Raw genomic sequence first — 27996 nt, forward strand, 5'->3', positions numbered from 1 at the left:
CACTTTTATTATTTTCATTGTAAGAATATACCACTATCCATTCTTGTGTTGATGGACATTTTATTATTTCTAGTTACTGGCTATTAAAAGTAAATATATGAATGTATGTGAACAAGTCTTTTTATGCATATATGCTTTTTTTGGATAAATTGGTAGGAGTAGGAGTGGACAGATCAGTTAGTTGATGTATGCATAATATTTTAAAGAAACTGTCAGACTCTCCAAAATGATTGTACTTTTACATTCCTGCTGTGTCTCTATGTCCTTGTTAACCCTCATTTTGGTCAGTCATTTTAATTTGTGGCATTCGAATAGATGTACAGTGGTTATCTCATTATAGTTTTGATTTGGATTTTCGTAGTGACAAATGATGTTGAACATCGTTTTATGTGCTTATTTGCTATAAGATTATCTTCTTTAGTGATATGTACCTTGAAATTTTTTGTTTTCTCTCTTTTTAATATGGGTCGTGTTCTTTTTTGTGGTGTTAGGTATTGAACCCAGGGCCTTGTGCATGCAAGGGAAGTATTCTACCAACTGAGCTCTATCCTAAGCCTCCAGGTTGTGTTCTTATAATTAAATTTTGAGACTTCTTTATAGAGTATTTTCTGATTAAAAAGTTTTTATTAGACGTGTAATTTGCAGTTTTTTCTTATCTGTATCTTGTTTTTTCTTTTAATGTTTTTCTTTCAAAAAAGAGTTCTAGATTTTGAAGTATAATTTATTAATTTTTTCATAGATGATACTTTCATATTATCTAAGAAAATCTTTTTCTAACCCAAGGCTACAAGAATGTTCTCCTGTTCAAGGAGATTTTCAGTTTTAGTCTTTCCATAAAAATCATTTAGGTCTTTCTCAACACACCACTAAACCAGGAAGGGTCATTCCAGGTGAACTGGGATGGCACGAAGTAATGACACACAGAGAAATACCTTTTTTGGGGGGGGGTTTGTGATGGCTCCTCTGACCTAGCTCCCACAAAGGAGACAAGGCAGGCAAGAGAACTCTTTTATTGGGAAGAAACCATTTAAATGAGGCAAGGGATCAGTTTTCAGGGCGTTGAGTCTAGCTTCCTGATGTCTTGCTGTCAGCAGATTGACTGACAACTTGGAAGGCCATGCCCATCCCGTGTATTGTGTGGGGATCATAGGCAGAGCTAGCTAAAAGGACACATACATTACCAGCCCAAATAGAGCGGCAGCGTCAGTCTAGTTCACCTTGTGTGCTCAATGCTCATAGTTCACACACACACAGCCCATGGCTGGCTTGCCACATACGTAGTTCCTGTCCAGAGCAGCTCCAGACAAAGTCCATGATGCATTTTGAGGTAATTTTTGTATTTGAGGCAAGGTATGGATCAAAGTTTATTCATTTTTTATAAATATGGAAATCTTTTCTAGCACTATTTTGAAAAGAATATCCTTTCTCCAGTGAATTGCTTTTGTACCTGAAATGTAAGACTTATTTAATTTTTGGATTCTTAGTTCACTGATTTATAGATCCACCCTTATACCAGTTTCACAGAGTTTTGATTACTGTGTTAAAGAGTTTGAAATTGGGAAGTGTGAATCCCATTTTCTTTGTTCTTTATTCTCAGGATTATTTTTGCTATTCAGGTCCCCTTGAATTTACATATTTTTTCCCTTATTTATTTATTTAACATATGGTTTTTAGGACCATCTTGATAGTTTCTGAAAAACAATAGTATTAAAAAAACAGCGGCAAATTTGAATATGATTTTATTGATTCTATAGATCAATTTGGGGTATATGGTTTTTTTTAGCAATATTAAGTGATCTGTGAAATTTATTTCCATATATTTTTAGTTCTTTAATTTATTTTAAAATATTTTTCTTAGTTGTTGATGGACCCTTCCCCCCTTTTAAATTTATTTATAAGGTAGTGCTTAGAATCATACCCAGTGCCTCATACATGCTAGACAAGCACTCTCCACTAACCCACAACCCCCAGCCTTAGTTCTTTAATTTCTTTTAACTGTGTTTTGTAGTTTCAGGGTATAAGTCCTTCATTTCTTTTGTTAAACTTATTCTAAGCATTTTATTCTTTTTGTTACATTGCAAAGGAATGGCTTTCTTAATTTTTGAATTGTTCATGGATGTTATATAGAAATACATTTGCTTTATATCCTGCAATTTTGCTTTCCTTGCTTTTTGTAGTAATTTTTTACTGAATTTCTTAAGTTTTTCTGTAAACAAGTACCATGTCATCTACAAACCTGATTTCAGGAGGAAAACATTCATTTTTTTTGCTGTTATGTATGATGGGGGTTTTCATATATCTATTTTCTAAAAATATTTTTTTAGTTGGTATGGACCTTTATTTATATGTGGTGATGAGAATCGAACCTAGTCTCTCACATATTCTAGGCAAGTGCTCCATCACAGAGCCAGAACCCCAGCCCTCATAGATAGCTTTTATTAGCTTGCAGAAGTCTTTAACTATTTGTAGTTTGTTGAATGTTTATTTCATGAGAGGGTGTTAATTTTGTCAAATACTTTTGTCTTTTGAGGCGGTCATTTGATTTTTGTCCTTTGTTCTATCAAAAGTGTTGCATTTTCTGTTTCTTCTTGAGTCAGTTTCTGTGGTTTGTGTCTTTCTAAAAATTTGCCCTTTACACCTATGTGATTGAATTTGTTTTGAAGTAGTTGTTCATAGAGTTCTATATGATTTTATTTCTATAACATTAGTAATGATGTCTAGATTTATTATTGCTGATTTTACTAATTTGAGTCTTATTTTTCTCTTGGCTAGTATAGCTAAAAGTGTCAATTTTGTTGATCTTTTCAAGTTTTTTATTTTATGTTTTCATTAATTTTCACTCTAATCTTACTATGTCTTTCCTTCTTTTTGCATTAGGTTGTTCTTCCTCCACCCACTCTTATGGTAGAAGGTTATGTTATGTATCTTGAGAACCTTTATTTCTTTATATTTTGACTGGCTTTTTAGTTGTTTCAGGCAGAATGATAAATATATTCTCTGCTATTCCATTTTGTCTGTAAGCAGTGATTTTAAGATTATTTCAAGAAATAATTAGCATATGACCTGGGAATGACTTGCATGAAGCCTTAACTGAATTTATATTTAGAATTCAAAATTTTGTTTAATCCAAATATTTGTACATTTAATTTTTTAAATAAAATGTTTAACGAATATAAAGATATACGCTAGGAAAACATACTTTTTATAAAGATTCTATGGAATAAATTAGTAGTGTATTTTTAAAAAATATTTAAACTGATTTTAGTCGCCAAAATCAAGACAGACTGATATGAAATTTTTTGTGACATGAGATGTATTCATATTCTGATATTGTATTCTGTTTTTCAAAGCTTTAAAAATAACTTAATTTTTTTTAGGCATATCAATGAGGATAAGAGAAAAACAGAAGCACAAAAGCAAATTTTTGATGTTGTTTATGAAGTAGATGGATGCCCAGTAAGTATTTTTTGATGATTGTCATTTATTTTCTTCCTTGTTAATAAGTTTTGATATAAGCAACATCATGGCAGCACTTTCATTTAAAATACAACTTTTAAAAAATTACTTGATACCAATTGATTTCTTAATATTTTTCCATCTTACAGGCTAATCTTTTATCTTCTCACCGAAGCTTAGTGCAACGAGTTGAAACAATTTCTCTAGGTGAGCACCCCTGTGACAGAGGAGAACAAGTGACTCTTTTCCTCTTCAATGACTGCCTTGAGGTAAATTTATACACATATAATAACACTGCACACTACTGTCGTTTTAAAAAATTATTTAAGATGTATTTATTAACAGGTGCTTGCAATTATTGACTTTTGAAAAAAATCAAATTGTAAAATTTTATTACAGATTAAAAATGAAGTTCTCAAAAATCTCAGCATACATATTTGTAGTTTGTTGAATGTTTAGTTTATGAGAGGGTATTAAATTTGTCAAATATTTTGTCTTTTGAGGCAGTCATTTGATTTTTGTCCTTTTTGTGACTTCCCTGAATATTTAAAACCAAGCTTCAATTAAAGTATAATTTAGAAGTTTGAAGTAAGCCCGATTTAGTCACTTTAAAAAAAAATTGAAATCAGTCATTAGTTTAATGTAATAAAATGTATTTAAGATAAGGTCTAATATTAGTAAGTAAAATGAATTTCTATTACTTCAAATTCAAGTCAAAATGAAAATTTAATTATTGCCATACAAATAAATGCCTATATCAAGAATTTTGGGAACTTCTTGTTTATATGTATATTTACTCAAGATTCACAAACTAATTCTGAGTTGTTCTTTTTTGAATTTAAGTAGATTTTTTTCAGTAGAGATAAAGTCAATGTTTTGTTGAAGAGAGAATTTAATAAAAAATATTATTAATTCCTTATGATTCTTTGATTATTCTTTAAATTAATGGTTTTTGCAGTGAATGAATGTTTAGTATATCAGATGATATGTAATGATTCCAATACTGAAATTATTTTATATCCAAATTAAGATTTTTCTTCAAACTACTCTTACAGGAAAATTGTTGAATTATCTTTGTGTGTTTTTAAAAAAAATTCTTCTTTTTCTCTTGATTCTTTTAATATGCATTTTTACACAACTATACAGTCTAGTGATAGATAAAAGGAGTGCCTTTTCTTCATGTTTAAAGAGAAAAAAATGTTCATTTTGATAAAACAGACATTGATAAGACTTTGCTTGATATTTTTTTAACTGGGTAACTTTCCGTTGCCTTCATCAGAGCAATTGGTGGTTTTCTTTAAAGTCTGTACCCCGACATTTTATCCTTTTCTGCTGTACTCCCCTTGAAGTGCTGCCCTTTTATATCATGTACATTATTATTTAAAGTATAAAATACAGGGAGTCATAGAGAACAAGCCATGCACAAAGCAGTTACAAGTGCAATAAAATCTCACCAAAAATTCAATTGTTAAATGCAGAGTTTTGTGATTTTGAAATTAATGAAAAAATATTTTCATTAAATCAGTAATGTTACAAAAAGTATAACACTAACAACATTACAAATACCATACACAATTGACCATATCCTATAGTGAGAAAATCATAGAAAAATCATGAGGCACAGATAATTCTGAACTATATGTCTCCTGCTTAATAAGAATTCTAGCCTGCCCTACTTTTTAAAAAATGTCTTTATTTATTTATATGTGGCGATGAAGATTCAACCCAGTGCCTCACACATGCTAGGCCAGTGCTCTACCACTGAGCCACAACCCCAGCCTAGTCTGCCCTACTTTTGAGAACAGGGGCTAAGCAGATAAATCAATTTTAATCATATTGTATATGAATTTATATTATCATGGCATTTTACTCTACTTATATCTCTGTATTTGTATTAATTTGCTTCTATTAAGGCATTTTAGGTTTTTCCTGTTCAACTCCCTAGCCCAGCTGACTCTGTTCCAATCCATTTTGAATTTTGCCACCCTGTTCTTGGTGGAGCAAAGACTTAGTTCGTATTCTTTGATCTTAATTTCCTTCACAGTCTTATGTAGCAGCCTCATTGACGTCCCTTCTACTTCAGTCATGCCATGGCTCATCCTCTATAAGCTTCCAAGTCCCTAGCCTCTTACTTCCCTGCTAGTGACTTTTCGTTTGACTCCCTTTTAGGTTCTCTGTCTCAGAATCACTTTGATAGAAACTGCTCTATTTGTAAATAACATTAAATTTGAACTTTATAATCCTAAGTAAAGTTTTATTCTTTAATTTGTTTGAGAAAAATAAAACTCTTAGCAAATTTGTAATGAAAATATGCTACTTCCTTAACATGATTAAAAACCTATAGTATTGGGGCTGGGGTTGTGGCTCAGCGGTAGAGTGCTCACCTCGCACGTGCAAAAACCCTGGGTTTGAGCCTCAGCACCACATACAAAAATAAATAAATGAAATAAAGGTGTTGCTTCCAACTACAACTAAAAAATAAATTTAAAAAAAACTTTAGTATATATCATACTAGTTAGAAGTAGTGACTGTAGGTAAAAATCTGTTGTTTTCTCTTTGACAGGTAATAGTTTTTACTGAAACAAATTTTGGATTTAAGGATACATTTTCCTTTTGTATATTTTATCTCTTTTTTACCTTAATTTTTTAACATTTGTATCATCAATATTAATACTTGTCATTTCTTTTCTTTTTAAAAATAAACCTTAAAATCATTTAATTATTTTGCTTAGCCAAACTTTAATGTATATTCAACTATTACAATGGAAATAATTATTTTAAGAGTCTTTATTGCTTATTTTCAATATACTTATAAATGAACCTTTAATATTTGAAATGTGTACTTCATATGCAATATAAACATGTTTTTCATATTTCTACTTCAATGTGAATATGATATACTGACTAGTTTTGGTTTGCTCATTAGCCCCAACACAAAGTATTACATTTTCAGCTGTACTTTGTTATATTCATGATGATCAATCAAAATCCAAGGAACTTAATCAAAACTCATTTTATGTTAATATCTTTTAGTAAAGTCTATAAATAATATGTAAGACTTTCATGGAAATGAAAAAATGTAGACTTTATAAAAATAAAACTTCAGTATATCATGAATCACAAGGTCTTTTCTGATTTTGCTCTTATCTTCTCCAGTGTTACCTTACTTAACTCTTCTTTTTGTGTGAGTACCCGGTTTAGGTAAAATTGTAGCCTAACACAGCATCTTGAATTTATAATTTGCATCATTTGTTTAATATATTGTTTGATTACTTCTTTAATTCCTTTCTCAATAGTGTATAGATAATAATGAGAGCAGGAACCATTTGTGTTATTTCCTCTGTTTTTCAATTTGTGCATAGGATCTGAGATATTGTAAATTCTGTTCTTAAACTAAAATTAATGATCTTTTGAACCTAAGAGATCTCAGAGAACCTGTTCTCCTCCAGAACTCACAGCCTTTCATTTCCTTTATCCTTTCATAATATTGCTTCTCACAATGTTTCTTATTCTTTCACATCTCTAGGGTTGTTTTTCACCCACCCTATCCTTTGGCCTATTTTTTCCTGACTTTTGAGCACTCCTTAAATGTAAGCATGCCTGCTACTCAATTGCATGTGTGATTTTGTCACATAGTAATTCTGCTTCTTATCAATAGTAACTCTGGAATGTCTAATAATCAGATGAGTTGTATATGGATTTGTGTGGTTAGTACTGTTTTTTAAGTTTTTGGCCTTGGTTTTTATTCACTTTTATTGATGATGACTTTTTTATTTTCTATAATCAGATAGCAAGAAAACGGCACAAAGTTATTGGCACTTTTAGGAGTCCTCACGGCCATGCCCGACCTCCAGCTTCCCTTAAGCATATTCACCTAATGCCTCTTTCTCAGATTAAGAAGGTGCTGGACATAAGAGAGACAGAAGGTATGCTCATTGGTTAACTTATGGGCTTGATAAAAATAGTTTATATTCATAGGAGGTTTAGTTTTCTTTTTGTGGTTTCGTGGTTCTAACAATTTAACCTTAGGTCAATTTACCTGTGAGCTACATCCCAGCCTGTTTTTGTTTTGTTTTTGTTTTATTTTGAGGTAGTCTTACTAAATTGAGAAGGCTGGCCTCCAACTTGAATCTTCTTGCCTTGGCCTCCCAAGTTATAGGTTAAAGGATTATAGGTGTGTGCCAATCCACTCAAGTATATGTTTGTCTTTTTAACTGATATATTATCTTTCAGTGTAGAGAGTCAGTTTGGTAAAGTAATTGTTCCTGTACCTCTATCCCAGCTTCATTTCTAGAAAGAGGTTTGATTTTTTTTTTTTAAATGAAAGTACTACTTCAACTTATAGGATATCCTACTTCTAATGGTTATGTATTAAAATAGTACTAAACTATTTTATTTCCACATTGAAATATATTTTTTTAATTTCTTCTTCTTTTTTTAAAAGAAATCACCAGTCTATGCTTCATATCTTACCATCCCAGTGCCAGTGGCTATGTTTAAGATATGGCTTGGGAATAGATTGTGTGTGAAATAAATATTACCTAAAGTTATTGGTAGACTTGACTTGAGGTCATATATGTGTTAGTCAGCTTTCTGTTACTGTTAAAAAATATTTGATATAGTTAATTTATAGAGTATTTGGCTTGTAGTTATGGAGGTTTCAGTCCATGACTGAAATCCATTAGAATGATCCTATCATGAGGCAGCACATTATGGCAGGAGTGTGTGATGGAATAGTGTTCACCTCATGGCTGGCATGTGAAAAGGGAAGGAGAAAGAGACTGGGGTCCCATAATCTCCTTCAAGGACATGCTACCAATAACCTAAAACCTCCTATTAGGCCCCATCTCTTCAAGTTTTCAGATCTCCCAGTAGTGCCTAGCTGGGGGTGAAGCCTTTAATAGATGGACCTTTGGATGATGTTCCATATCTAAGTCATAGCCTTGTACTAAAGAAAGCTTTTCCTCTCAATTTTGGTAGTATTTAGGGAGGGTGCTTGGAAGGCCTGGAATTGTCAAAAATTTTTTTGTGGTGCTAGGGATTGAACCCATACCTTTGTGCATACTAAGCAAGCACTTTACCACTGACCCACACCCCCAGCCCTAAAACAGTGTTACCTGTTTACTTGTCACATAATAATGTGTTTTTATGCCCATATTTTGGATGTTAGGCATACATTTTTATAATGTAAGCTTTTTCTGTTACTGATTCCTCTAATGATAGAAGTTTTGAGTTCATGAGAAATGATTCTTAAAGAAAACTTGAGCAGCAGCTTAAATTCCTGTTTTCATTTAGTTGCCAAACTCTGGATTTATTAAAGGTTATATGGGTCATTTATTTAATTGTCAAGCTCTAAGTTTATTAAGGTTACGAGACATTTATTTAAATAACTTCAATGTTTTGGGAATTTTTATTATGAAAGAGTTCATTGTTTAAAATAGGTTCTGTTTTAGCATCTTGAGCAAAAAACATTTTGTAATGGTTTTAATATTTGGACACATTTATTTGAATGTGATTCAAGTGGGTTTTTTTTTTTTTTTTTGTTGTTGTTGTTGTTTGTTTGTTTGTTTGTGGAGCTAGGGATTGAACCCAGGGCCTTTTGCATGCAAGGCAAGCACTCTACCCAGCTATATCCCCAGCCCCAAGTGGATTGCTATTGAATTATTCTTATCATGCCATTTTAATTTGAAACAAATTCTAAAATTCTAAGAAATGAAATAATCTAATTTTTTCTTAAAATTTATCATAGAAAATATTAACTTCATGGAAAATACTGCTCACTTAATGTTATTAAGTTATTGTTGGTTCTTTACATGGTATGCTATTACTATTATAATTCTTTCTTTGCTTCAACTTAATATGGTGATATTCTGTATATCTTCAAATATCATGAGTTTCTTTGAACTCATGATTTTTTTTATTGTTCATTTTAAAAAAAGGGGACAGGGAGGGTGGAGAAGAAATAATTGTGTTGGAATTTTGGTGCTCCGAGGACAGTCTGCAAGGAGTAACAATGTTTATGGTTATTCTGGAACCCTAGATTGCCATAATGCTTTTGCCTTGCTTGTGAGGCCACCGACAGAGCAGGCAAATGTGCTGCTAAGTTTCCAGATGACATCAGATGAACTTCCAAAAGAAAACTGGTTAAAGATGCTGTGTCGACATGTAGCCAACACCATTTGTAAAGCAGATGCTGTAAGTTCTTTAACCTGTGTTATAATGAAAATTTAAACTCCATGGCAATGCATTCACACTGAATTTGTATATTTCTAGTGACTTGTTAATTATGAGTATTGAAGAGTTTTAGTTTTGTGTGTATGCAGAAAAACTAGTTTAATAAGTTGTTTTAGAAAAGATTTTTGAAAGTTTAGGCATGTGAAACATTCTTTGAGTCCCTAGCTTACAGACAGGTCCTCATAGCCGCCTAACTCCTATGGCTCTTGATGTGGTGAGGTTTTTGGGATTTGTAACATACCCTGTAATCTTCCATTCTATCACTCTATGCCTTTAGTTGATAATTTAATCTGTTTATGTTTAAAGGAATTATTGAAAGGCAAGGTCTTATTATAGTCATTTTGTTATTTGTTTTCTAATTTTATTGTACTTCCTTTCTCACTCTATTATAGTCCTTGTGTTAAATGATACAGTGATAACTCTAGTAGTGCATCTTGATTCATTGCTTATTATTTTGGGGCAGTCTATTACAAATATTTGCTTTATGGTTACCAGGAGACTTAAAAAAATATCTTTTGATTGTAACAGGCTATTTTGAAAGGACAGCAACTTCACATGAGTATAAAGAGATACAAAAAGAAAAAGAGAAAATACACTAATAAAAAACTTCACTTGTACTTGATTCCTCACCACATTTTGAAGTTTGGATGTCCTATTTTAATCTTTCTGTATTGCCTATTTCTTTAACGCATAAATGTAGTTATTGTTTTTGTTTTATTTTTTAGTCTTCATACTAAAGATAACAATGCTTTACAAAACATGTACACATATTAGAGCTTTCTGCATTTGTCTCTATAGTTACTCTTACCAGTGAGTTTTATGCCTTCTCATGTTTTCATCTTATTATTATCTTTTTCTTTTTGTTTGAAGAACTCTTTAAGAATTTCTAATAGAACAGGTATGGCAGAGATATATTCCCTCAACTTTTATTTGTTTGGGATATCTGTATTACCTTTTCATTTCTTAAGGATAGCTTTGTTGGCTACAGTGTTCTTTGATGGCAGGGTTTTTGTTTTGTTGGGGTTTTTTCCTTTCTCCCCTCCTTTCCCTTTTCTCCCTTCCCCTCCCCTTTTCTTTCCTCCTTTTCCCCCCTCCTCCCGCCTCTCCTTCCTTCCCTACTTTGAAAATCTTATGCTACTGTTGTGGCATGTAAGGCTTCTGCTGAGAAGTCAGCTTTCTGTCAAACTAGGACATGCTTATGCAATTTGTTTTTCATTTCTCTTGAAGCCTTAGAATCTTTTTCACCTTTGAAAGTTTGAATATGGTATGTCTTGGGCTAGACTTGGTTGAGTAAAATGTGATCTTTGACCTTATACTTGGATATTTGTATTTTTCTCTAGATTTGGAAAGTTTTTTCCTTTTATTTCTTTAAATAAGCTTTCTACCCCTTGGGCTTTCTGAAATCCATGAACTGAATATTTGCTCTTTTAAGGCGGCCCCAAAGTTCCTGCAGTGTTTTTTCATTCCTCTTCTTTCCTTATTATTTTTCTCCTCTGTATGTTTTCACTTAGCCTGTTTTTGAGCTGTTTCTTTTTTGTTTGATCTTTCCTGATTTATATCTTTGATCATGTTTTTAATTTTGCTTAGTATGTTTTTCAGCTCAAGAATTGTTTGGTTTAATTTTTTAAAAATGCCTCTCTCTCTCTCTGAAAGTATCTCTGAAGAGTGTTGAATTTTTCCTCTCATTTTCCTTCCCTTGAAGCTTGATGAATTTCCTTAAAACAGCTATTTTATGTTTTCTATTAGAACTAAGTACTGTGGCACATGACTATAATCCCAGTGAGATTGGAGGCTAAGGTAGAGGATCACAAGTTCAAGGCCAGTCTCAGCAACTTAGTGAGGCCCTATCTCAAAATAAAAAGGACTGGGGATATGGCTCAGTGGTAAAGTATCCCTGGGTTCAATCCCCAGAACCAAAAATTTTTTAAATTTTCTTTTGAATTTTTGGAGAGTTCATCCATACTGGTTGCTATCTAGTCAGTTTCTGGTGTGTTATTTTACTGTAAGGTGAGGTCATGATTTCCTGAAAGCTCTTGGTCCTTGGTGTGTAAAATCATCTAGGCATTGAAAGATCAGCATTTCTTCCACTCTTTGTATTTTAGCTTCATGCCTGATCAGAAATTTAAGGCAAACTAGTTATGTTCTCTGAGACTGTAGTTACTTCTATTTCAGCACTAGATGGCACCCCTAAGTCCACGTTAATCATCAGTCACTATTGGTGTATTGTCATTGTTTGAAGTCCAAGCTTGTCCTAAATCTGCACTTGGTTTGTTGTTCAATGTGAAATGAGTACTAACAAAGGGTACTCCATCCCTTTAAGTCTCTCTCTCAGACTGTGATAGGTCAAGATGCTTTATCCACTGTCCTGTGGTTGGATAATATAGGATTCTGCCTCGCTTTGAAACATGTCACACTCTGAGCCCAAAGCCCACCATAATCAGCAAAGCAATGGAATAGGAGCAAGGCTTACAACGGTGGGATACCTACTGCTGGGTGGACTTGGCCCAAGCAAGGCCCAAGATTGCTTCAAGCAGACATAGGTGATGCTGGCTAGAATAGAAGTCTGACAAACTGGAGCCACCTCTGGTACTGGGAGTTTTTCAGAGACTCTGCTTGGGCAAAGGCCTGGGGATTAGTGCTGTTAGGATCTGCCCAGTACACCAGATCAGCACAAAGCTCCAAGGTAATCCTGTGCTAAGTACTCTGCCCTTCTCTCAGCAAATGGAGGTTTGTTTCATGCTCTGTTGCCCAAGATTGCTGTAATGTTGGTAAAGGCAGTAACTTGGCCACCACGCCTGCACTGTACCTGAGTCCCATAGTGCTACTAAGTACATGCATAGTCTCTGGCATGTACCCAGTCCCATTCTGCAACTAATAAGCCAAAAATGAATCTGTCCCTCCAGTGCTCAGGTTTCTGCTGGTGCCAGAGCAAGTCCAGAGGCTTCATCTGTGAGTATTGGCCTGGCCATAGCTATGCTCAGGAGTTGGTGGTGGAGACAGTCCTGTGGTCACTCATGCTGACGCTAAATTGGTTATACCTGAGTCTCATAGCCACAGAAACCTGCATAGGCTGGATGAGGACTGTCCTGGGCCTGTTTCAAGGCTGGACCTGATGCAGGTCAAACTTGAGTCTGGCTGAGTGAGGTGGCCCCACACCTACCATGAAAATCTGTAATCCAAAATGCTTGAAATTCAAAAAATTTTGAGTGCTACATTGTTTTATTAATGAAGTATGTTGAATTTCAGATTTTTGGATTAAGAATTTGCTCAACCAATAGAAAGAAGAGAACATTTTGTTCTATTGTAATGATTAGTAACAGCAGTATTTTATTGAAAACAATAAAGGGTTGTAGCATGTTGTTTTTCCTGTCAGGACAAGTGACCAGTCCATTTTTCTCACATCACCTCTTAAAATCAAATACCATTGTGAAGATATAATTATCTTTGTAGCATACAAATTAAAGATAGATGAGGAAATCCAAATATTGAAGTTAAATGATTGGCCACAAATCTAGTAGCCTATAATAGATCTTGGATAAAATCTCAGTCAGTTCCCTTAGAGATATTTGAAATGTTCTCCATGTATAACATGTAATAGAGATAGAGCTCTTAACTCTTTGTACCAATAACATAGATAGAACAGAATGTATCATATAATAGATTATCCTTTTCAGTAGAATAGTACTATAATTGAGATTTTCCTGGACATGCTTGTGGGAATAAAACATTTTATCATAGTTAAATCTGACTTTGAAAAACATTTATTATAATGTAGTTTATAAAATAGACAATTCTTGATTAAAAATATTTCCCACCTAAATATTTAGAACAATAAACAGACATCGTGATTCATTTGGTTTTTAAAAAAATTTTATGGATCAAGAATGTGTTTGATCATAGAAAAAGTAGAGTTTTCTCTTTTTTTTTTTTGTACTAGGAATTGATTGAACTCTGAAGTGCTTTACCACGGAGCTGCATCCCCAGCCCTGTATTTTATTTTTTATATTGAGACAGGGCTTCACAAGGTTGCTTAGGACCTCACTAAATTGCTGATGCCCTTAAATTTGCCATTCTCGTATCTCAGCCTCTGAAGTCACTGAGATTACAGGTGTGTTCCACCATGCCTGACTGAAAACAGCTTAAAGATTAAAAGTATCTCTTATAAGGAAGAACTTTTAAATTTAGTTATAGATATCTGTCTATAAAATGGACTTCTTTACAGTATAGTAATTACTCACTGTAGAAATGACTTCTGCATTGTCAGGATGTGAGACTTGATGGCCTATGTAGTCTTTTCCAAATTTATAACCTTAATGGTAAAATGTAAAGTTAAAGACACAATATAGCTAATAATATTAGAACTGAAATATAAGTAGCAAATGAAAAATTTCATAAAATATAATTTTCCACAAGATGGCAGCAAACATTTAACTATGTTCTGATTTATTTTCTTATCCTACAAACTTAATCCAATCTGTTGCAATTTTTCTTAGAATTTTGTTTGTAAATTCAGATATATGGTGTCTTCTCTTTCCTGCATTTAAAATTTTGCACGTAGTAAATTTTTTAAAAAGTCCTGAGTCAGTGTTTTGACAACGTTTTGCCATGTTGAAGAGGTAATGTTTATAAATATATAAATACAAAAGACATATACATGTAAAATATATTGAAATCTCTCATACTTTGAATAGGTAGGTTTTGTCTTCCTATTATGTATTTCTTGGTATCCTAACTAATGGAAGCTTGCTTGATAATTATAAGTACAGTTTTTTTATTCTATAAATATATTTCATGATATTTTCATTTGTGATGACCCTTCATAAATGACTTAAGAATTAGGACTTCTAGGCTGAAAGAAAACTAATTTTTTTTTAATATTTATTTTTTAGAAGTAGTTGGACACAATACCTTAATTTTGTTTATTTAATTTTATGTGGTGCCGAGGATCAAACCTTGCAGGGCCTCGCAGGTGGTAGACGAGCACTCTACTGCTGAGCCACAATCTCAGCCCCAGAAAACTTATTATTTTTTTTAATGTGAAACTAAGGCCAAGAACAGTGACCTTTAAGTATAAAAGTAGAGATTAGTATAAAATCTGGGCTTCCTTACTCTTGGTCAAACTTTCTTGATAGTGTTTCTTCCCATGGATATGATGTTGCATATTCTGTTATTTCAGAATTTAAAGCTTCTTAAAATTATTATCTCTCAGAATACTTAAGTATGTGTTTATTATCTCTTGTCAACGTATGATCTTTAATTGTATGCTTCATATTCTGAAGTTTAAAAATATTACCTGCCGTCAGGTGGTATCTTTGTAAGGTCATTCCAGGTTTCTAACTCTAATATCTAAAGTATAATTTTATTAATAGATGAGTGTAAGCAATGTTACCCTCTTTCCAATTTGATTAGTCTACAAGTAACTTCCTTGGGTTTGAAATGCTTGGGACCACAAGTATTTCAGATTTTGTAATTTTTTAGATTTTTTTTAATATTGCACACACATATGAGATATGTTGGGGATGTGACATGAAATTCATTTATTTTTCATATGTACTGTATACACAGTGTAAAGGTAACTTCATACAATACTTTTAGTGCACCTACATTTTAACTGTGACCTGTCACATGAGAGTAGGTGTGAAATTTTCCAATTATAGTGTTATATCAGTGTTCAAAAAAATCTTGAATCTTGGAGCATTTTATTTTTATTAATTTTTTAAAAATTTATATATGACAGTGAAATGCATTACAATTCATATTACACATATAGAACACAATTTTTCATATCTCTGGTTGTATACAATGTATATTCACAGCAATTCATGTCTTCATACATGTACTTTGGATAATGATGACCATCACATTCCACCATCATTTCTAACCCCATGCCTCCTCTCTTCCCCTCCTACCTCTCTGCCCTATCTAGAGTTCGTCTATTCCTTCCATACTCCCCCTCTCTACCCCACTATGAATCAGCCTCCTTATATCAGAAAAAACATTCAGCATTTGGTTTTCTGGGATTGGCTAATTTCACTTAACATTATTTCCTCCAACTCCATCCATTTACCTGCAAATGCCATTATTTTATTCTCTTTTATTGCTGAGTAATATTCCATTGTGTATAAGTACCACATTTTTTTTTTTTTAAATCCATTCATCTGAAGGGCATCTAGGTGGGTTCCAGAATTGTGCTACTATATACATTGATGTGGCTGTGTCCCTGTAGTATGCTGTTTTTAAGTCATTTGTGTATAGACCAAGGAGAGGGACGGCTGGGTCAAGTGGTGGTTCCATTCCCAATTTTTCAAGGAATCTCCATACTGCTTTCCATATTGGCTGCAAGGCCTCAACTTCCTTAATAAGCTCCTATAGCACAAGAATTAAAATTAAGAATCCATAAATGGAATGGAATCAAACTAAAAAGTTTCTTCTCAGCAAAAGAAACAATCTGTAGGATGCATAGAGAGTCTACATCTTGGGAGCAAATTTTTACCCTTCACACATCAGATAGAGCACTAATCTCTGGGTATATAAAGAACTCAAGAAGCTAAGCACCCAAAAAACAAATAACCCAATCAATAAATGGGCCAAAGACCTGAACAGACACTTCTCAGAAGATGATATACAGTCAGTCAACAAATATATGAAAAAGTGTTCATCTTTGCTAGCAATTAGAGAAATGCAAATCAAAACTACTCTTAAGATTTTACCTGCAGTCAAAATGGCAGCTATTATGAATACAAACACAGTAAGTACTGGCGAGGATGTGGGGTAAAGCATTTTATATTTTTGGATTTGGGATGCTCAATTTATAGTAAATGGCTACTATATATCTATTATTACTATTACCTTAATTAGACCAAATCAAAACTATAAGCTATAAACATGATTATAGAGTTTGAGGAAACCCTGAGGTACCGGTTAAGTAAAGAAGGGGATAAAAGAGAGTAGTTTTTGGTTTTTGTTTCTTAAGCATTTGAAATTTGAAGACTAATGGGAAAGGAGAGCTTAAAGAAAGCAGGGAGAGGAAAAGAATCTGATAACTCACTTCTAAGTTGGATCATTACCTTAGAAATGTTAGAAAATTTTCTGTAATTTAACACCCACGAATAGTATAAGATCTGTAGCAGAGGCTCCATTTCTCTTGAAAGATATTATGTATTTCAATGGGAGAGATTAAGTTCTTCTTTCTAATCTTAAACTCAGCTAGTCTTTCTTTAGAACTAGTCTTAGGTAAATGTGAATTTGGAGCTGACTGAAAAAATCCTGCCTTTCCAAAATTTCATTAATGCTAAACATACTTTTAATAAATCAAATTGTTTTCAGAATTCTATTTAGTGTGTTATAAAAAAATGAGTTTTGGCTATACTATAAATTTTATTTTTATTTTAGAAATTTAGAGGAAGAGATTAAAATATAGAAAGGACTTTTAGAAGAGAGAATGGGAATTATTAATGAGAAAGAAAGTAACAGAAAGAAGCTCAAGACTGCTGATAAGTTTCCCGCATTGAACTCTTGCCTGACTTACCTTTGTTGTGTGTATGCACGCAAAGAGAAAGAAAGGAAATACTTCATCTTTACATTTTTGAAAGGGCCATATTGTCATTTCAGCCACTAGTGAACTATCTAGATGTTAACCCTTTCAGTCATTCTAGACCCAGAGCTCTCTATATTAAATCAGTAACAGTTTATTTGTTCATTTAAAGAAAACGTGAAGCCATTTGTTCCCTATTTGGTTTAGAGGTGATTAATCTATGCTTAGTAAAAATAATAGAAAAAAACTGAGAATAAACTTGGTAATAATTTTTTTCTTTAGAAGCAACTTCTAGAATTTTAAATTTCAGAGACCTTCAATTGTAAAGAGTGTTATACCAAATACTGAGCATATTGGAGTTGGTTTCATTACATATACATTGATACATTTTGCATCTAAATATTTTATTTGAGGAGTTAATTTAATATGCTAGATTTGGCTTTATGTTCATGCTGAGTTTACTCTATATTTTAAAATAGTATTTGCACATAAGAGAAAAGTCAAATAAATAAAGGTAAACTGCAATAAAATGTCACATAACCCCTGTCCCTCTAGTCTTTCTTTTCACAGACATACCTTTTGATAGTCTCTCTTTCCAGAAGTATCAAGCATGAACATAAAGCCTCTTTTGAGCATTAATTATATTAATTGTCAGGCAGTTTTCCGTAGAATAATATCATAAATAGGATATTTTGGCTATTTGTAAGTTTCTCTCTCTCTCTTTCTCAGTACTTGGGATTGAACAGGGGAGTACTTTACCACTGAACCTACTTCCCTAGCAGACCTTTTTTATTTTTATTTATTTATTTTTGAGACAGGGTCTCATTATGTTGCTTAGGGCCTTGCTAAGTTTGAGTCTGGCCTTGAACTTGGCAATCCTCCTGCCTCAGCCTCTGGAGCTGCTGGTACTATAGACATGTACCACTGTGCCCACCTTATTTTCTGTTTCTTTGGCAGTTTTTCTCTCTCTCTTTTTTTTTTTTTTTTGTACTAAGGATTGAGCCTAGGGCCTAAGTGTGTCCTGGATCTTTGATATATATTTTTTAACCAATCATTTTTAATAAATGAGTTCCCATATTGTTTCTAATTTCCCCCCCAACCAATTCCATTGGATTTTTTAGCTTTCAATTTTTAAAATGTCATAATTAAAATAAGCATTGGCAAATTACTTTGTAGTTTAAAAATAAAATGATGATGGAAAATGTATTTAAATGTGAAAACATTCTTTTTTTCTGAGTGTGCTTCTATATTTATGAACATAAAAGATTTCTAATGGGGCTGGTATGTGGCTCCATGGTAGGGTACTTGCCTAGTATTCTTGAGGCTCTAGGTTACATCCCAGCACTGCAACAACAGCAAATAAAGAATCTAGGGCCAGGTGTGGCTCCATGATGCTAAGACATGATCTTTTGAGTCTGCAAGTTAGCAATGTAGCAAGATCCCATCTCAAAAAATAAATAAAAAAAATAGATAAATAAAAGATATATAGTCTTATGGTGACACTGCAGCCATCTTACATTGTTTCCTGCACACTGATGTTTGTATGATGGAATTCCCTAAAGATTCATTTCTCAGAATGTATGCTTATTGATAAAGCAGCACATGACCTTACAACTCTGATTACTTTATGGTGCCATATGTACAGCAATAAAGGAAACATGATCCCTTTATTATGACCTGTAGGAAATATATATATTTTTTTTAAATTTTGTTTTTCTGGTACTGGGATTGAATCTAAGGACACTCAACCACTTAGTTACATATCCATCCTTTTTTATTTTTATTTTGAGACAGGTTCTCTCTTAAGTTGCTTAGGCTTGCCTAGGATTGGGAACCGTCTGCCTTAGCTTCCTGTTCAGGTCTCCCTATTCAGTTATTTTACAAATTATTGTGAAGATGATTAAAACCTTGAAAACTATTAGGATTTTAAACATAATTTAATAAAGTAGCCAAGGAATATGTAAATATATACTTATCAGTGGTTTTCCTTTGTGCTAGTAGTCACCATTTAGAAAGTTTAGAAAATAAAGATCTGTCTTCCAATAAAATTTGGCATGAAATAACTACAAATGGTCTCATAAGAAACACATGATAACTATTTTAAGAAAACTATAATATATACTGAGACAACTCTGATATTCCTGAATGGCAATACTGACTACTACAAAGATGTCAAGTTGTCTTTAATTAATTTACAAATTTATTGCCATGTCCATAAAATCCTACAGGGACATTTTAGAATTTTACAGAATAATTCCAAAGGTGGTTTTTAAAGAAAAAGCAATGATACCTAAGAAAATTTAGAAAACAGTAATTTCTTTGTGAGACATTAAATTATACTTTTTAAAGTTAAACTAATCAGCATTACTGCTCAGTTTCAGAAATTTGTAGATGAAATAAGAGAAGGAATATAAGACATTTATTGAAATATAAGACATTTATTGTATTATAAATGTAGAACCTTAACTAAAGTTTTTAACGCTGACAACACTTATACACATTAGTTGTAGATAAATACAAGAGTTAAATGCAAAAAGCCCAAACCGTTTCAAAAACATAAGAAAATGTAGGTAAGTAAGGAAATGCTTGTTCAGCATAGAAGCTATATAAGACTAGAAATAACATCTATATTGTTCCTTATGTTAAAACAATCAGGAGGGGCTGGGGATGTGGCTCAAGCGGTAGCGTGCTCACCTGGCATGCATGCAGCCCAGGTTCGATCCTCAGCACCACATACAAACAAAGATGTTGTGTCCGCTGAAAACTAAGAAATAAATATTAAAAAATTCTCTCTCTTAAAAAAAAAAAAAAAAGAAAGCTGATGGAAGCTATCATTTAAAAAAATAAAAAATAAAACAATCAGGAATGTAACAATTATATAAACTAACTATGGCATCAAACATGATGTTGTCAAAATTAAATCTTTTAAAACAGTGAATAATGAACAATTAAAATATAAAAAATTAAGTAATTAGGAATAGAAAATCAGACAAAATAAATATTGGGGGAAATAGTGACAAAGCTGGCCAATTATTTCCTTTCTTAAAAGCTTATTTCATAATTAAATACCAAAGCACTGGTATTTCATTAGAAAAATGGTCAAAGTGTATAAATAGACAATTTATAAACACAGTTTTAAAAGTTAGAAAATATACCTCGCTAGCTAGTAACATAAAGCAACATAGTTTAAGAAAGCAATCTGTTGATTGTGTGTGTGTGTTTACTGGGTTTAATCCCTAGTGTACACACACACACACACACACACAGGGGTGCTCTGCCACTGATCTATTTTGGGGCAGAGTCTTGCCAAGTAGTCCAGGAAATATATATATTTGCAGTCCTTCTGCTTCAACCTAAATTGCAGGGATTAGAGGTGTGCACCATTATGCCTGGCTATCAAACTGTTTTGCAAAGCACGTTGCCTTTTTTTTTTTTTAAAGGAAGTTACTCAGGGCTTATGAGGTAAAATAGACCCTTTCCTAATCTGCCAGTGGGGATATTGTAACAGTATATCTGTTTTGGAAAGCAATTTATACATCAAGAATTTAAAAATGTTTATTTTTCTGCTTTTCTACTTCTAATTTTCTAGCTTAAAAAAATGGTATAATCAGAAGAGACTTGTCAGCTCTGTTTGTTAAAAATAATTCTTATGAGTATTTAATGACTTGAAAATGCAGCACACAACTAATTGAAAGACATAAGATACAAAACTAAATAAAATGATTCCAATTTGTTATAAAACATTTTTATGAAAGTAGGAAAATATCTATGAGAAATAATACTAAACGGTAAATAGTAATTGATTAGTAGAGTTGAGTGATATATATTATTCTATTTTAAATTTGTGTCTTAGTAACATTATTTAGTAATTAATTAGTAATATTACTTTTTAAAAGATACTGGTAATTTTAAGTACTGTTACTTAATTGGGATTAGATAACCCCAAGAATCATTTAATAATCAGATCAAGTGGGAAAAAGAGGGTCTTGAGCAGGAAGAGCAGGTTTGGTTGTTCTAATGAAGAAATTAGAGAAGCTTTATCAAAGTTAAGGCCATCTATGTGACTGTCAGTGGTGGAAAGCCAGAGTGGGCAATTATAATTATGGAGTATAGTATTTAACACTTGGTGTATATTAAAAGGCTTAATATTTCATTTCAAAATGTTTCTGTGAATTATCTTGTTTTAGCCTTATGAATACTATAAATTTGATACAACATTTTCTACATTGAACTCGTGAAATTTTTCAGAAAAACATTTTCCCTACAATTTTCTATAAAATTCTCTGTAGCCACAGAATGAATGTGCTTGAAGACATAGTCTTACAGTGTTAGAGTAGTGAAGCAATTTGCCTATTCATATAGTCTAGATTTATACATTTTAAGTGAAAATTATTTGTAGGAATATACAAAAACTATCTTGTTTAATTTGTTTTCTCTGAAAGCCAAAACAGTTTGAACAAGTAAGATTTTGAATGACTTACAGATTAGTTATCTCACTTGTAAATTTTGATCAGTGACTCTTGGCTTATATGAGGTCTTTGATTCCTTTGGTAATGTGATACAAACTATGAATTCGCTCCTCAGAAAAATGCACCTGCACGTGATCATTCAAAATTTTCCACACAATTTCCCTGATTTCTGCTCTTGTGACCCTAGGAGTTCTTGATCACAAGCTTAGAACCTCTCATTCCATATGCAGACTGAAGAAGAAAGAGAAAAGTAGAAGAAAGATGAAATCTTGATTTGAAAATTTATTAAGGTTTTATTGGTTTTGTAGTGGAGTTCATACATAAACACTAAGAATGCAAACTTTCTAAAGTTGTTAGTTTAGGGTTGTTAGTATGATTCTATATTGATATCTCTTTCTCATTGCTTTGATTGTGGTCTTTGCAGTGAATTATTCATTTACTGAATACTTATTTTATGCAAGTATCCTTAAATTAGTGTGTTTCAAAGGAAAAATTATTTCAAGCACATTACAAATCTTGGGTGACTCAATTTATAAATATCCGCATATGTGTATTTGTGTTTAAATGTTTGATTTTAGAAGCAGTTTTTTTCTTTATTTTAAAGTAATAATTATTTTTCAACAGGAGAATCTTATTTACACTGCTGATCCTGAGTCCTTTGAAATGAATACAAAAGATATGGATAGTACATTGAGTAGAGCATCTAGAGCAATAAAAAAGACTTCAAAAAAGGTGAGTTTCAGTGAAATTATTTGACATATCTCTAAAATATTTTTTAGGTTATATTGAACTAATATTATCATAAATACTGATATAAAGATAGTCTATACAACAAAGCCATTCTTTGGTTCTAAGAAATTACCCACAGAATTGAGATAATAGTTTTGGTTCCGTAGCTTCTTTGTCAGAGCAATTATAATAATTTGGTGTCCCTTCCATTCTTGTTACAGTAGTATGTCTATGAATTATGCTGCAGTGGCATTGTGCTCTTGGTGTTTTAGATCTAGATATGTGTTCATTCATCTTAAATATTGCATCAGATGTTTTTTCAGCAAAGGGCTAATGACTCGAGTCTGAGGACATAGGATCTAGTCGTGACTCTAGAAGTGTGTTTAATCTTCTCATGATGAAGATGACTTCCTAACTATCAGAGTTATTGAAGACTTATCAGAGTAATTGATAGTAAGGCTTTTTAAAAGTGGAACTAGAATTTTAAGGTTCCCAGGGTAATTTGCAACCAGATAGCTTACTCGTATATTTGTAAGTTTAATATTGTTTTGTTTTCTTTCCCTGTAAAGGATAGGCTTTGTGCCATCTTTGTGTCTCTACATGTTAAATGATGATTAAAAGAAACTATCATTATTCCAACAAAGAAATTGAGGTTCAAATGGTTTTACATGAAAGATTTCACAAGGCTTTGACAGAATCTGACATATCCCAGGTGTCTTAACTCCCAGACTGCTTTTTACCTCCCACCCTCTTTTTTTTCATAGGATTTCAGTGTTTTCTAAATGTAAGATAGAATATCTACACCTACATTTTCTCACTGCTTTATTCCCTATAGAATTTTGTCACATAATACTTGTAGAAAATTGTATACTTGGCTTTCTTTATGCCCATTCTGTTCAGATACATTAAATTTGTATAGGCTTAACTAATTGTAACTTTTTAATTTTAGGTTACGAGAGCATTTTCTTTTTCAAAAACTCCAAAGAGAGCTCTACGAATGGCTCTTATGCCATCCCATAGCTCAGTGGAGGGAAGAAGTCCTCCCAGCAGTGATAAACATGGAGTGAGTCGTCTGCCTAGCACATCATCATTAGCAGTAAGTGTTTCTGATTTAATAGGCTAAATGACTTCACTCATGGAGTTGGTTTAGAATTCTTTAGCATTTTAATAAACTGGACACATACTTAATGTGTAGTTTATTCAATATGAAATTTAACTGGGATTGAAATTTATTTTAAAATTTATTCTAAATTCATAAAAAAAAGAAGCAGGTTTCAATCTGGATTGTCATTTTACTAATGTAAATACTATGGTTCTAATTACAGAGACTGAGTATTATTCCCTTTACTGTTTCTTTGATGAGTAGAAAATAATCTCTGAAACTGAACTTTAGAGGATGATACCGGTTCTAAGTTTGTATGTATATGTTTAAATAATTCCCTGAACAATCCAAATTCATAAGTGTCAGATTTATTCAATAAGGGCATTTTTAACACATATAATTTAGTGTACAAATATATCTGTTCTTTCTTTGTACAGTTATTATTAACTTAAGTATCTAAGGTTAAAGAAAAGCAAATGACTGTCACTTCTCAGCCATGTGTCCTTCAGAAAGTTTCTTATTCTCTCTTTGTCTGCCTTTTTATAGATGAGAGGAAAGAGGTCAGCAGTACTTATCTCCCATAGTGTTATTATAAGAATCAAATTATACATATCAATGTATAAAGTCACAACTTATATATATGATATGATTATATGTTGAGACACAATTTGGTTGGTGATTAAGAGCATGAACCCAAGTGTTCAACTTTGCTCTGATATTTTTTAGCCATACGATTTTTGGCAAGTTATTAAAGATCTCTCTGTTTTACTGTCATAAAATGAATGTAAAGTGGTTGTAAGGATTAAACGAGTTAATATATACTAAGTGCTTAGAATAGTACCTGCACATTGTGGGTGCTCTAGTGATTAAGAAGTGTATTACCTTTTATATTATATAAAATTCATATAGGCAAGGAACATAATATTCAGTAAATTTTTTAAAGCTAGTTATTTAGGTCTTTAGTTAACACAACAAAGAGTTACAGCTGAATTTATATTTATGCAGATTTTCCTTCAAGGTTAACCTTAACCAGCAGGAGACAAGTTGTACTTAGTTGAATATATAAATATATGCAAAGTAATTTGGCTAATTTAAATTGATAATGCAGATACACATTCATTTATTAAATTTTAAGCTTTCTCAAGGTCAAAGTATTATCTTTTGTTTATTTTCTGCATTTATATAACTTTTATTAACTATTGTCTTTCAAAGAAGGCAAGTGGATTTTATAGAAAGCCTTTAGGAAATTATTTATAGTTATAATACTTTTATATAGACAATATATACCTAAGTAAATTAAGATATTTTTAAGAGTTTCATGTCCTCTTCTCAATTGCTTGTTTCTGTTCTAACAGATAAACCATTCTGTTTCCACAAGCAATATAATTGGATTTACTAAGCATATTTATGTTCAGCGCTCAAACTCTACTGGTGGGCGCTCTCAGTTCTCCTGGTTTCGATCTATACATCATTCTGCCTCCCGAGCTAGTTTTTCAAAGATACTAGAAGGAAATATTGATTTTTCAAAATTCAAAAAAAGTCCTATCCAAGTCATCTTTGACATTTGTGAAGAATTAGGAGATATGCCAAGCAATAATGGAAACAAGCCTCGTGAAGTTTAATGTGAGCTTATTAGCTATTTGAAATTTATATTCTGAAAAAAAAAAAAGAGAGAGTGTGTTCTTTCTCCACTGAATTACTTATTGGGTGGGTTGGGACTTTTGAATTCACAACTTTATTACTGCTTTGTTTAAAAATAGTATAGGTTTAATAGTGTTTCTTTGCATATTGCTAAATTAAAACAGTTTTACAAAGTAATTTACTGTTCTGTACAGAATATTTAAGATCCACTGGAAATTTTATTTAGGACAATATTCTTTTAAGAAAATGTTATAAAATGTAGATTTCTACTCTAAATCTGATTCTTAATCTTAAATATTTGGCATTTATATAAAATTCATATTTTTAATATGTCATCATAAAAGTTTCATCAGAAAAAACTAACTTAGTTCTTTGAAAAAAAAATTTTTTTTTACTACTTTGCTAAGAATTTATAACTACCTTGTTGACTATAAGTTTAGTTAGCTATTTATATGTTAAATGAAACTGTTTGTGTACATACATACATACATACACACGTACTTATGTACGTATGTACTGGGGATCAAACCCAGGAACATTCAACCACTAAGCTAAACCCCAAGCCCATTTGTTTTTTATTTTGAGACAAGGTCTCACTAATTTACTCAGGCTGGACTCAAATTTGTGATCTTCCTGTGTTAGCCTTCCAAATTTCTGGGATTACAGGCATGTGCCACCTTCTGTGACTCTAATCTGATTTACACCCACTCTTGGGTTTTTATATTCTTGTTTATATGCATATTTCTTTATTATAATTAAAAATTCTGATAATATTTAACTTTGGCCTCTGAAACAGAATTTAGATAGTTAGCAACTTATAATCACTGTTATCCAGAAGCACTACTATTTTGCTCAGTTTTCATATGGAGCAAAATTAAACACACACACACACACACACACGAATTTCACATATAATAACAGATAGGATTATATGACTTTTAATTTTAGAAAATTATTTCCCATGAGGTGATTTCGCCCTTCCCAGTTTTGCTTTATGAATTAAGAAGAAACCACTAAACTTGATAAGTTTATAACTTTTTCTTTCATAATCTGTAACACTGAGTCATTAATATCTCACAGAAGAAAATTTGATTGTCACTACTAGCAGTAAGCCAATGTCCATTCTAGTTGAGTTAATATTCATTTAGTTTCAGAATGCTAAAAGAGGTTCACTATCTTAATTTTTAAGTTCTTTTATTTAAAGGGCTTAGAATTGTCAAATGTCATTTAACTAACTCTTTAAATAATTTATATAATGTAAAAATGACAGGCATGATAATCATGCCGAATTTTTTAAACAAAAATTTAAAGTATTTGTTTTATCTTACAGGGTATCCCATCTCCCTCTCTTGTCAGCCTTCCTTCCTTCTTTGAAAGAAGAAGTCATACTCTAAGTAGATCTACAACTCATTTGATATGAAACTTAAAAAAAAAACTTAAGAAATATGTAAATTCATATTCAAATAAGAGACTGACTTATGGTACTTGTATTTAGCCCTTGGTAAAAGCTGAAAAGAAGAAAGCTAACACTAAACTATGCCATTTGATTTTCTTCTCAAAAGACTAAAGTTTACCTCTTCTGTTTAAAGTTAATTCATGTAAAAAATTATCTCTTTGCTTATATTTCTTATCCGAACACCAATAAGTTAAGTTATTCATGTTATCACTAGCTTTGTAACCCTGAAACAGTAATTAAATTTTATTGTAGGTGTTACTTGTGAATGTGTTTGTATAGTATCTGTGAATGAGTTTATGGAAGTACATATTTATGTATCTCAATTTGTGTGGAGATTAAATGATAGTACAATACTTAATGAATAAAAATCTGCATATATTTCTGATTAAATAGTGCAGCTTTGTTTCACATGCACCATTTAATGTATTTAACTGCTGTTTTTTACAGTATATTTTCTTAAACATTTTCAAGATCTAGCATGATTTGCATTTATTAATAAGTATAACATTTAAAGAAGAGTGTTTCAAAATGTGCTTGCAAATTGAGATAAGGACAGAAAGATTTAAAAACTTTGTATATTTTGCAAAAGCAATATATTGGATATACTTGTAGCTGTTTCAGAGACAATATATTTTTGGTAATTTTTAGCCATTAGCAAATATTGATTTAGTTTGATACTGTATTGACTTTAATTTCAAAGGAGAAAACCATTGTAAAGATTGTTTATGCTCTTGATGCAATAATTCTAAAGTTGCCATCAGTTTTATTAATCTCTTGTGGAATACATAGATATATGTATGGTCAACTTATTGTGATCTTATAATTAAATGTAAAATTGGAAATTTACTTTTGTAAAATGTTTTTCAAAGTCATGTTATCATTCACAGTAGTATTTTTTTTAATCATCCCTACCTGTTTAAGGATTACTGAAAAGATTTCATAGTTACTTAACAGTTTTTAATTATCTACTTTAATAGTTTAATTGACCATATAGATTTTTTTCTATGCCATGTATGTGTCACTTCAGAGATTAATAAATGACCTTTTTTGGGCTGTATTTTAAAAGTAGTTATATAAGTAGAACTTTGTAAATAAATAACTTAAAACCTAATGCATTTTATGTCTCATGTCTTAATTCCTTCCATCAAATTTTCATATACTAGGTATGAATGTCTCATCATGCTCTGCTCTGTTTTGGTTTTGGCTTATTCCTTCCATTAATATATTGAACATTTTTGTATATTGTGTTATCTGTAGGATGGAAGTTTTTAATATGAAATCAACATTATGGATTGAGAGTAGTGAATTCTATATTTTATGTAATTTTTTTTTGTTGATTTGTATATATGCATTTTTTTTTTCTGGCAGAAAACAT

At 31.9% G+C, this 27996-nt stretch overlaps 1 protein-coding gene across 4 annotated transcripts in view; it reads left to right on the top strand.

Annotated features, from left to right (window-relative positions):
* Nucleotides 1-27732, top strand: part of Ect2 (epithelial cell transforming 2) — a 79411-nt gene extending 51679 nt beyond the window's left edge. For 2 of the 4 annotated variants that reach the window (XM_058572279.1, XM_058572280.1), the window contains 8 exons: nt 3378-3456; nt 3606-3725; nt 7244-7382; nt 9497-9651; nt 22318-22425; nt 23372-23518; nt 24880-25147; nt 26496-26584. In XM_058572279.1, the coding sequence (XP_058428262.1) occupies nt 3378-3456; nt 3606-3725; nt 7244-7382; nt 9497-9651; nt 22318-22425; nt 23372-23518; nt 24880-25146 (1015 nt within the window). In that variant the 3' untranslated portion in view covers nt 25147; nt 26496-26584. Of the gene's footprint in view, nt 1-3377; nt 3457-3605; nt 3726-7243; nt 7383-9496; nt 9652-22317; nt 22426-23371; nt 23519-24879; nt 25148-26495 lie in introns of all 4 variants that reach the window. The other 2 variants (XM_046422971.2, XM_046422973.2) reach the window with 1 other exon arrangement.
* Nucleotides 27733-27996: the final 264 nt, after the last annotated feature.

The sequence above is a fragment of the Marmota monax genome, unplaced genomic scaffold, assembly GCF_021218885.2.
Source record: "Marmota monax isolate L192 unplaced genomic scaffold, Marmota_monax_Labrador192_F-V1.1 WCK01_AAM20220418_F8-fsc00110, whole genome shotgun sequence".
NCBI classification, from domain to species: Eukaryota; Metazoa; Chordata; class Mammalia; order Rodentia; family Sciuridae; genus Marmota; species Marmota monax.